The sequence below is a fragment of the Pogoniulus pusillus genome, chromosome 38 (assembly GCF_015220805.1).
Source record: "Pogoniulus pusillus isolate bPogPus1 chromosome 38, bPogPus1.pri, whole genome shotgun sequence".
NCBI classification, from domain to species: domain Eukaryota; kingdom Metazoa; phylum Chordata; class Aves; order Piciformes; family Lybiidae; genus Pogoniulus; species Pogoniulus pusillus.
The window spans coordinates 9,330,055-9,340,774 of NC_087301.1; the positions used below are offsets into that span (position 1 = coordinate 9,330,055).

General features: G+C 60.8%; 1 protein-coding gene across 6 annotated transcripts; it reads right to left on the reverse strand.

Moving 5' to 3' along the window:
• Nucleotides 1–28: 28 nt before the first annotated feature.
• On the reverse strand, nt 29–9,430 carry ROBO4 (roundabout guidance receptor 4). Of its 6 annotated transcripts, none has more exons than XM_064173012.1 (19): nt 9,348–9,430; nt 9,171–9,215; nt 8,298–8,576; nt 8,084–8,222; nt 7,881–8,008; nt 7,003–7,100; nt 6,659–6,878; nt 6,449–6,570; nt 5,559–5,730; nt 5,332–5,482; nt 5,113–5,243; nt 4,234–4,392; nt 3,861–4,158; nt 3,200–3,781; nt 2,815–3,117; nt 2,395–2,727; nt 1,995–2,314; nt 1,751–1,879; nt 29–1,653 (listed from the first exon to the last, which is right to left on the reverse strand). In XM_064173012.1, the coding sequence occupies exons 1-19, from the start codon at nt 9,409–9,411 to the stop codon at nt 1,508–1,510; spliced, it is 3,819 nt and encodes a 1,272-aa protein (XP_064029082.1). In that variant the 5' UTR covers nt 9,412–9,430; the 3' UTR covers nt 29–1,507. The 6 variants fall into 6 exon arrangements, with proteins under 6 accessions (XP_064029082.1, XP_064029083.1, XP_064029081.1 ...); XM_064173013.1 differs by having other exon boundaries at nt 2,395–2,514; nt 2,605–2,727; nt 3,861–4,392; XM_064173011.1 differs by having other exon boundaries at nt 2,815–3,114; nt 3,861–4,392.
• Nucleotides 9,431–10,720: the final 1,290 nt, after the last annotated feature.

A 10,720-nucleotide genomic window follows, 5' to 3' on the forward strand; every position in this document is an offset into this window, starting at 1 on the left:
GGGGACGCGGGGATGGGGACACGGAGGGGTCGAGTGGGATGATCTTTAATTTTGGAGTGGCATCACTGAAACGGCGGCACAGAGCCGGCACCCGGCGGGCAGCAGCATGAGAAAGGGATGTGAGATGCTCAGGGTGGGACAAGGACAGGTGAGAGGGACAAGGATGGTCAGGGAGGGGTAAGAACTCTGAAGACAAAGTCAGTTGGGAGGAATAAAGATGCAGGAGGGACAAGGATGCTCAGGAAGAGTGACCCTGGAGACAAGGACAGCTGAGAAGAATGAGGAGAGTGGGGACGGACAGGGGAGCTTGAGAAAGATGATGGCTCTGGAGACAAGGGGAGGTGGGAGGGAAGAGTATGTTGGGGAGGGGTGAGGATGCTTAGGAGGATGAAGACTGTGGGGACAAGGACAGTTAGGATGGAAAAGGAGGATTAAGGATGCTTGGGAAGGCCAGGGACAGTCACTAAGGATAAAGACAATGGGGAAGGATAAGGATGCTCAGTAAGGATGAAGGCCATGGGACAAGGACACCAGATCAAGACAAAGACACTGGGGAGGGATGAGGATAATTGGATGGGATGAGAACCTTGGGGCAAGGAAAGTTGGAAGGGATAGGAGGTTGGGGAGGAATGAGGGTGCTCAGGAAGGGATGAGAAGCCTGGAGACAAGGATAATTAGGAGGGACAAGGATAGTTGAGGATGCTCAGAGAGGCCAAAGACAGTCACTAGTGACAAGGACATCAGGGAGGGATGAGAACGCTCAGGAGAGGCAAGGACCCTGCAGACATTTGAAGATACTGGAGAAGTCCAAGAGCAGTCATAAGGGACGAGGACCTTGGGGACTGACAAGGACAGTGTGGAGGGATGAGGGCACTTGAAGGGGCACTCAGGACATTCATGAAGGACAAGGTGGCTTGGGAGAGATGAGCACAACTGAAAGGGACAAGGATGATCAAAGATGGGACAAGGATGCTGAGGAAGGATGAGGAGAATCAGGAAGGACAAGGACAGTTGGAGTGGTCATGAGGATGGTCAGGAGGACTATGACCCCAAGGAAGGACAAGGTCACTTGGGATAGACAACAGCTCTTGGTTTGGATGGGGATGGATGGGGGGATGAGGATACTGGGGAAGGTGGAGGGCACTGGGGAAGACAAGGATGGGGACAGCTGGGACTGGCAATGGTACCTGGGCTGGATGAAGACAACTGAGGAATGAGAGTGCTGGAGTAGGACACTTGGGGAGGACAAGAAAGTTGTGGAGGAATGAGGCCTGTGGGAGGCAATAGTGGCACTTGGTGATGACAAGTGTGGGGACACTGGAGAAGGATGAGGACGTTTGGGATGGGCAATGGTACTTGGGATGGATCAGGGTGACTGGGGGGATGAGGGTGCTTGGGAAGGAGGACATGGGAAGGACAGGGACACTGGGAAGACAGCTGCCCGCCTTGGTGCCACCTACCCTCTGTGGGTGGCTTTTGCTAGCAGAACCCCTTTTTGGGGAACCACTTAATAAAGCTGGAGTTTAGCAGAGCCAATGGGCTCCTGCCCTTGCTGTGCCCTACACCCTGGGGACTGCCATCCTCCTGTCCCTTCTGTCCCCAGCTCACCACCTGCCCTGGACCGGGGGCTGCCAATCCTTGTCCCATGGCCACCTGGAAAGAAAAGGGGACATCTTCTAGCACCCTGCAACAGGCAACACCCCACACATACCCCTGGTGTCCATCACCCTGGTGTCAGGGCACTGCTCACCATGCTGTGGGCTGCCTGTGCCTGCCTCTGTCCCAGTTCTTTGCGGGCCCCCCAGTGCTGTTCCCCAGTCCCAGGTGGGGACCCCAGGAGAGAAGATCCTCTCCAAGGGTGATGGTGGCAGTGAGGGGCCTGTCAGGGACAAGGCAGGAGATGGTGTCATCACTGTGGTGTCACTATGGGGCCACTCCCCTGGGGAGATGGTAATTCTTGGGTGCAGAGAGGGGCCCAGGGTCACTTCACTCACCCCCATAGCCCACATCGGTGTCCTTGAGGCCAAAGCAGAGGCCGTCGATGGCCACGGCCAGTGCCCGGGCAAAGCTGGCATCCAGCAGGAAGGAGCCATCACAGGAGCTCACCAAGCTGCAGCGGGCACTGGCAAAGTTGTCCTCTGAGACAGACCCCCAGCCGTTCAGCAGCGACCCTTCCGGAGAGCCTCTTGTCGATGGCTGCTCTTCCTCCTCGTGCTCTTCCTCCTCCTCACCCAGCTCAGAGGCTGGTGGCCCATAGATGTAGCCATAGGTGTGCAGTGGTGAGAAGGACCGGGGGGTGGTTGGTGCTGTAGGGCTGTGAGGGACACAGTGGGGGCACAGCTGGCACCAGGCGATGCTGCTGCCATAGTGGTGCCCCGGAGGGGTGAGGGGTACCTGGGGTAGGTGCTGTCCTGGTCCATCTCCAGGTCCTCAGCCACCTGCTGCGGCGTGAGGACTCCGTCGCTGAGAGCTGGTGAAACGCGCCCAGTGACCAGGGACCTGTCCCTTGGGTGCCTGGTGGTTGGGAACATATCCCTTGGGTGCCTGGCTACCAGCAATGGATCCCTGGGGTGCCTGGTGGCCAGGGACACATCCTTGGGGTACCTGGTGCCCAAGAACATGTCTCTCCGGTGACCAGCAGCTGGAGACATCTCTTCAGGGTGCCTGGCGACTGGGGATGTGTCCTTGGGGTGCCTCATGACTGGTGACACGTTCTCAGGGTACCTGCTGGACAGGAAGGTGTCCCTTAGGTGTCTGGTCACCAGTGATGGGTTCCTGGGGCACCTGTCAGCTAAGAACAAGTCCTTAGGGTACCTGTTGCCCAGGACTGTGTCCTTGCAGTGAGCAGGGACTGGAGACATCTCCTTGGGGCGCCTGGTCACTGGTGATGACTCCCTTGGGTGACTGGTGGCTGACGATGGGTTCCTGTGGTGGCTGGTGGCTGGGGACACGTCCTTGGGGCACTTCGTGCTCAAGAACTTGTCCTTGTGATGCCCAGGGACTTGGGACATCTCCTCAGGGTTCTCGATGACTGGGCACATGTCCCTTGGGCGTCCCAGGGCTGGGGATGTGTCCTTGGCATGCCTGGTCGCTGGCAACATATCCTCAGGGTACCTGCTGAACAGGAGCATGTCTCTTGGCCACTGGTGATGGATGGGTCCTGGCATGCCTGGTGGCCAGAGACTTGTCCTTGCAGTACCTGGTGGCCAAGAACTTGTCCCTGCAGTGCCCAGTGGCTGGGGACTTCTTGGCTCCCCTGGTGACTGGGGATGTGTCCCTGGGATGGCCGCTGGCTGGGAACTTGTTTTCGGGGTGCCTGCTGGCTGGTGACATGTCCCTCTGGTGCTCGGTCACTGGCGAGGGGTCTTTGGGGTGCCTGCTCACCAGGGACGTGTCCTCAGGCTGCCTGGTGGCTGAGGTTGTGCCCCTCTGGGGGCTGGTGGCTGGTGACACGTCCCTGGGGTGCCGGGTTACTGGGGATGCGTCCTTGGTGTGCCTGTTGGCCAGGGACACTGCCTTAGGGTACTCAGTGGCCAGCGTCACGTCCCTGGGGTGCCTGGGGACTGGGAACACATCCCTGGGGCTCTCAGTGACCAAGGATGTGTCCCTGCGGTTCCGGGTGGCTGGGGACAAGTCCCTCGGGGTTCCAGGGACTGGGGCTGTGTCCTTGGGGCACCTGGTGACCAGCGATGTGTCCTTGGGGCGCTGGGTGGCTGGAGACCTGTCCCTGGGGATCCTGGTGACCGCGGATGTGTCCCTGGGGCTGGCAGTGGCTGGGGACCTGGAGATACGAGGGGCATGGTGGCTTTTGCAGCAGGGGGTACCCACCTGCATCCCCAGGGCGGGGCACCCAGGCTCACCGTGTCACCGGCGGGTGCCATCCATGGGGCGGTCTCGGGGCTGTCACTGGCGACCTGGTGACACTGGTGGCCAGCGACACGCTGCCTCGCCGCGGTTTGGGGGAGCTGAAGAGCGGCAGCCGCCACGGGTCCTCTCCGGCCACCACGGCGGTGCCGTTGTCACCGTCAGGTCCCCTTCGCTGAGCCCATCCTGCCGCCAGCCCCAGGTCCGTCCCCCACTCGCCTCCCGCGCTGCCGGTGGCGGGGCCACGGCCGGGGCCGCCCGCGAGCAGGGGAGTGCTGTGCACCTGCTGCAGCTCTGCAAGAGGGGGCGGGCACGGAGCCGTGAGCCACCTGCCGCCGTCCCCGTGTCCCCTCAGCCCCCCATACCCACCTCGCTTGTGGATGCGCTCCCAGGGTGCCGTGCCGGGGGTGCTGGGGGAGGTGCGCACCCCGGGGTGCGCCGTGTCCCCGAGGGGCGCTGGGTGCCCCCCGCGGAGGCTGCTGCGGGTAGGAGGTGTGGGGGGGCCCAGGCTTGGCTCCGAGGACAGGGCTGGAGGGATAGGAGAGGTCAGGGCACCCATGGGTGCTGTCCCTTGTCCCTTTAATCCTCTGCTCTGTCCCCAGGTCCCTGTCAGCTGCAGAGAGGCAACACCCAGCTGGGGGTCTAATGGTCGGGGGGGTCCCAGGCATAGGGTGATGATGGCTGGGCCACGTGCATTGATCCCACAGCAGCTTGTGTGAGCCCCAGATGCTGGGTGGGGATCCTGTGTCATCATGAGGAGTGTCATTGGAACGAGTGGGGGTCCCAGCCTCCATAAGGCTCACTGAAGGGGGGAGGGTTCCATGGCACTGGGAGGGCTCTCATAGTACTGAGTGAGGGTCTGAGCCCCAGAGCTCACTGGAGGGGTGGGGGTCCCATGGCACTGGTGAGGGTCTGAGCCCCAGAGCTCACTGGAGGGGTGGGGGTCCCATGGCACTGGTGAGGGTCTGAGCCCCAGAGCTCACTGGAGGGGTGGGGGTCCCATGGCACTGGTGAGGGTCTGAGCCCCAGAGCTCACTGGAGGGGTGGGGTTCCCATGGCACTGGTGAGGGTCTGAGCCCCAGAGCTCACTGGAGGGGTGGGGGTCCCATGGCACTGGTGAGGGTCTGAGCCCCAGAGCTCACTGGAGGGGTGGGGGTCCCATGGCACTGGTGAGGGTCTGAGCCCCAGAGCTCACTGGAGGGGTGGGGGTCCCATGGCACTGGTGAGGGTCTGAGCCCCAGAGCTCACTGGAGAGGTGAGGGTCGCGGCCATCGCTGCCCAGCAGCCGGCTGCTGAGGCTGCTGCTGCTGCTGAGGTTCCCGGGGGCACAAGGAGGTTTCCAGGGGCCGCCGAGCCACGGTGAGTCACCAGCCACCAGCCTGCAAGCCAAGAGGTGCCGTCAGGTTTGCCACCCCCACCAGGCTGGGGAGCCCCCCCGTCGTGTCCCCCCCGGCCCAAACTGCTCACTTGTGACGAGCTGCAGTGTCCTGGCTGGCTCTGCGCTGGCAGAGGAGGAGGAGGAGGGCGAGCAAGGCCAACCAGAGCAGCGAGCCAGCCACGGCGATGACCGCAGGCTGCCGCAGCACCCTGACCACTCCACTGCTCCCAGCTGTCAGCCCTGTCAGGGTTCCACCAGAGTCAGCCCCGTGCCACCACTTTGACCCTCTCCTCCTTGCTGCCTCCCTGTCCCCTACCCAGGATGCTGCAGGTGGCATTGCTGGGGACCCCCAGCCCTGCGCTGTTGAAGGCTGCCACCTGGACACAGAATTCGGCCCCGGGGCTGGGGAGCTGAGCCTCCACGTGGTGAGTGCCTCCGTCCACGGTCCTGTTGGTGGGGCGCTGCCAGCCCTTGCCCATTGACCAGACCTGGTAGGTACCGAGAGGATGAGTGCCCTTGGATGAATCCCCTTGATGGATCCTCACTGATGGATCCCAGCAGGGTTGACCCCTTTGGATGGTGCCCCTTAGATGAATCCTCCTAATGGACTCCCCTTAGACAGATCCCTTTATGTGGGCCCCGCTGGATGAACATCCCTTGCACAGACTCCTCTGGATGGGCCCCCCTAGCTGAATCCCTTTGATGGACACCTGCTGATGGGTCCCAACAGGACTGACCTCTTTGCATGGCCCTCTTGGATGAAGCCCCTGAGATGGGTCCCCTGGGTTGAATTCCCTTTGGATGGGCTCCCTTAGCTGAATTCCCTTTGTGGACCTCTATTAACAGACCCTACTTGGGCAGATGCCTTGGATGACCTCTGCAGATGGATTCCCTTGGCTGAACCCACTTGAATGGACCTCTCTGGGTTAGATCCACTTGGATGAACCCCTTCTTTACATTGATCCCTTAGATGGATCTCCTAGGATGGACCTGCACCTTGGTTAGCCCTTTGGGATGACCCTCCTTGTCAAGGTCCCTCTTGGATGGATCACCCTTGGACAGGCATTCCCTGGATAACCCTCCCTGGATAACCCTCCCTTTGATAGGGTTCCTGCTTTCATGGATCCCCCTTAGACAAACCCTTTGGATGGACCTTCTTTGGCTAGAAGCCCTGCAGCTCCACCTCCCCACCATGCCACCCCAAACCTTGTAGCCCAGGATGATGCCATTGTGGGCCTCAGGAGGAGGTGGCTCCCAGCTGACGACCACGGTGCTGTTCCCTGTCTCAGCCTGGCCCACGGTGACATGTTGGGGTGCAGCACTCGGCACTGCTGGGAGAGGGGTGCTGAGACCTCTGAGATCTCCCAGGTGGAGTCCCATCCTCTGCCTGGGCATCCCTGAGGCCACCCAACCCACCTTCCTCAGGGATCCAGAGGAGCCTACTGTTGCTGTCCGAGCCTTGGGTCCCACCAGCGTAGGGTCGGACCTTGAACTCGTACCGGTGGCCCCTGCGGAGCTGGGGGATGATGGTGCTGAGCAGCTTCCCAGCGTCATGTTGGACCCAGGAGGTGCTGGTGGGGAGCAGGCAGCGATACAGCACCATGAAGCTCACCAATGCTGGCACTGGAGTCAACATCTAGAGAAGATGGGATGGGTTACGAGGCATGGTGGGACCAGGTGGGACATGGGGATGAAGTCCCAGCCTCATGCCCATGTCCCCTTCCAGTGCTGTGGTGGGGCCATGCCAGCATCACACCAACCCGCCAGCGCAGCTGCACAGCCGCGGTGGGCGTCGTGGTGATGTTGTCCAGGTGAAGCCTCACGGTCAGAAGGTCTCGTGGCGTTGCTTCCCGCCGGCCTGTGGGGCAGAAGAAGGCTAGCAGCAGCACCAGGCAGGAGCAAGTTCCTGCAGCACCTGCCCATGCAGCTGCTTCTGATATCCATGCGTGGAGACCCCAATGCCTCCCCAGCTGGACCCACTCAGATGGACCCCTTGGATGGTCCCCCTTGGACTGGCAGCCTTGATAGGCCTCTCTCTGATGGGCCTTCTTTGATGGACCCTATGATAGACTTCCACTGATGCATCCCTCTTAGATGGACCCCTTGGACAGGTACCTCTTGCTGGATTCCTCTTTAGTGGACCTCTCACTTTGGACAGATCCCCTAAATGCTTCCTCTTGGAGGAACCCACTTGGATGGATGCCCTTTAGAGGCACAGTCTTGAAAGGATCCTCTTGGATGTGCCCCCCAGCTGAATGGCTCCCCTAACATGGATCCCTCTTACATGTTCGGAAGGACCCCTTAGATGGTTCTTATTGGATGGATGCTTTCAGATGGACCTCCTGAGATGGACCCTGACCCCTCTTCAATGGACTTCTGGAATGGATCTCCTTAGATGACTCATCTGGATGGACCCCTTTGGATGGATGTTCCCAGTTGGACTCCCCTTAGTTAGACCTCCTTGGATGGTCCCTCTGGGATTCCCCTCTGATGACCTTCTTGGTTTGACCCCTCTTGGATAGACTACCCTTGGATGAAGCCCATGACATGAGCCCTGTCAGATGGTTCCCCTTGCATGGACTCCCAGATGGCCCAGGGTGCCTGTGGCAGCGAAGGCCCCCAAGGTCCCAGCACTGACCCTCCACGTGGAGGCGGGCGGTGGCAGCGGCGGTGCCCAGTTGACTCTGGGCTGTACACACGTAGGTGCCGGCATCGATGGGCGTCACGGCATGGAGACGCAGCGTGTTCTCCTGGTCCACCTCATGCCTGTGGGTCACCAGCTCTCCATCAGTGCCATCTTCACCCCTGGGGATGGGCCACCTCCATCCTACCACCACCTACCTGCCCCAGGGGAGGTCCCCATGCTCCTTGTGCCACTGTACCCGCGGCATTGGATCACCTTGGGCACCACAACCCAGCTCCACGGTGCTGCCAGCTACCACCACTGTGTCACTCGGGCGCCGCACGATGGTTGGCTTTTCTGTGGGGTGACGTCAAGACTGTGGCACCGAGGTTGGGTATGACATCCACCACCCACGGAGGACCCTTGGCTTACCCAGGACAGAGACGTGGGCACCACGGCTCTGCCTTTCGCCTGCTGCGTTGGCTGCCACGCAGACGTAGAGCCCAGAGTCGCTGCGTCGTGCCGGGGACACCTTCAGCTTCCCCTTGGTGATCACGTACCGGTCACTCGCCAGGTCCAAGGCCACCCCATCCTTCTTCCAGGTGACGTGGGGCTCGGGGTGACCCGAGGGGGGCACACAATCCAGCTCCAGAACTTGGCCAGCTGTGGCCACCAAATCACCTGGCTGCAGGCGGAAGTTGTCCCGCAGTGCTGGCACAGGGAGGGGACACCATGACTGAGGGACATCAGCCATGGGGAGGGGACATCATGGGTCAGGAGACACCATGGTGTGTGGGGTGACACTGTGGGCAGGGAGGAGACATCTTGGAAGGAGACACAAACAGAATAGGTGGTGGTGGGGGACACAGTGGATGAGGAGGAGACAGACTGGGAGAGGGGACATCATAGGTGGTAAGGGGAAGGTAACTGGGGGGGCAACGTGGTTAGGAAGGGGATACCATCAAGAAAGTAGGGGTGGGGAAACCATGGATAGGGAGAGGTTGGTAAGGGATACAGACCATGGGTGGGGAGGTGACATAATGGATGAGGGCAATAAACCATGGATGGGACTGAGACACTGTAAGAGGGGAGAGGAGGAGGCCACAGGTGTCAGGACACCATGGATTTGGAGGGGAACATTGTGGGTGGGGGAAAACCATGGATGGAGCAGGGATACCACGAGTGGAGAGGGAACACCGCAGTGGGGGACATGGTATGGGTGAGGAGGTGACACCATGGGGGACAAGCACAGGGTGGGAGAGGACATGGGGCAGGGCCAGCACGGGATTTCTGGGGCGTCCTTACCGGCTGTGCTCTGGGGGACCGTGGCTGCACCAGGGGCTTGGCAGCCTGTGGGGTGGTGACATGGCACTGATGGCACACCCAAGCAGGCATGGTCTCAGCCCTGGTGGGGTTTTGGGGTGGGTGGGGGAAGTTTTGGGGTTGGAGGTTTCTCCCCACAACCTCAGGGGCTGTACTCACCTCCCCGGCGTGTTGCAACGAGGCAGAGCCCCAAGGCCAGCACCGTGGCCCAGCCGCCCGCCATGCTGGCCCTGGGAGCCTTCCGGCTGCTTCCCAGCACTGCTGTCAGCACCAGAGCCGGATCCAGCTCCGGATGGGGAAGGACAATAGCCGGACATGGGGGCCAGGAAGTGCTGGGGGGGCATGGACGGGGATGGACACACAAAGAGCTCAGGCCAGCCACAGTGGTGAGTGGCAGCAGCAGCAGCACCCAGAGGAGGTGGGGTGGGGGACACCAGTGGTTAATGACTTTAATTAATTCAAAGAAACTAATTCCCTCCCCCCCCAACAGTAGGGACCAGAGTGAAGGAGCTCTCTGCTGGGGACACCATCAGCAGGGGCAAGAGCGAAGGAGCTCTCAGCTGAGGGTGTCATCAGTGGGACCAGAGTGAAGGAGCTCTGGGGCTGGGCTGGCCTGGCCACCACTCGCTGCTTCACCGGGGTGTCAGGCCTGTGCATAGGGCACGGTGCAGCCAGGGCAGAGCTGTGGGGAGGAGGACACCCTCCTGAGTAGGCTGCTTGAGCTCTGGGGTAAGCTCGCAGCGCCGGGTGCCATGCTGGGGGGGCTCGGTGGCCTCACACGCAGGTGTGAGGTGCTCAGCGTGCTCTGTGCTCTGCACACCACTGTGTGCCCGTGCGCAGCCTCGGCCGCACGCCCGCTGCATGCTCTTTCCACACAGGCTGTGTGCTCCCCTCCTGCGTGCTGCACGCAAGCTTCGTGCCCACGCTCTGCCCTCACGCTCACTGTGTGCTCCACGCATGCTCACTGCGCCACTCATGCATGCCCTGTGCCAACGCTGCATGCTCTGAGTGCGTTCCCCTGTGCTCTTCTCTGACTCTCCTCCCTGAATGCTGTGTGTGCTCTGCAGACTCGCTCTGCAGCACTCACTCCCTGCAATCTCCGTGCTCTCTCTCTCCGTGTTCTCCATGTACACACTCTCCACACATTCTATGCAGTCTCAGCTGCACACTCTCTGCACACCCACTCTGCGTGCTCTGTGCACGCTTTCTGCATGCTCTCCACATGCTCTCTGCATGTTCTGTGATTGCTCTCTGTGCACTGTGCGTGCTTCCTCTGCATGCTCTGTGTGTGCTCTTTCTGCATGCTTCACACCTGCTCTTGCATGCTCTGGTTGATCTCTGCCTGCTCTCTCTGCCTGCATCCTGCATACCTCACACATATCCTTTTGCATGCTCTGTGTGTGCTTTCTCTGCACACTCCACATGTGTCCTTCCAAACACTTTGTGATTGCTCTCTCAGCCTGTGCATGCTCTCTGCCTGCTGTGTGGAGACTTTCTCCATGAGCCCTTCTGCACACTCCATGCACGCTGTC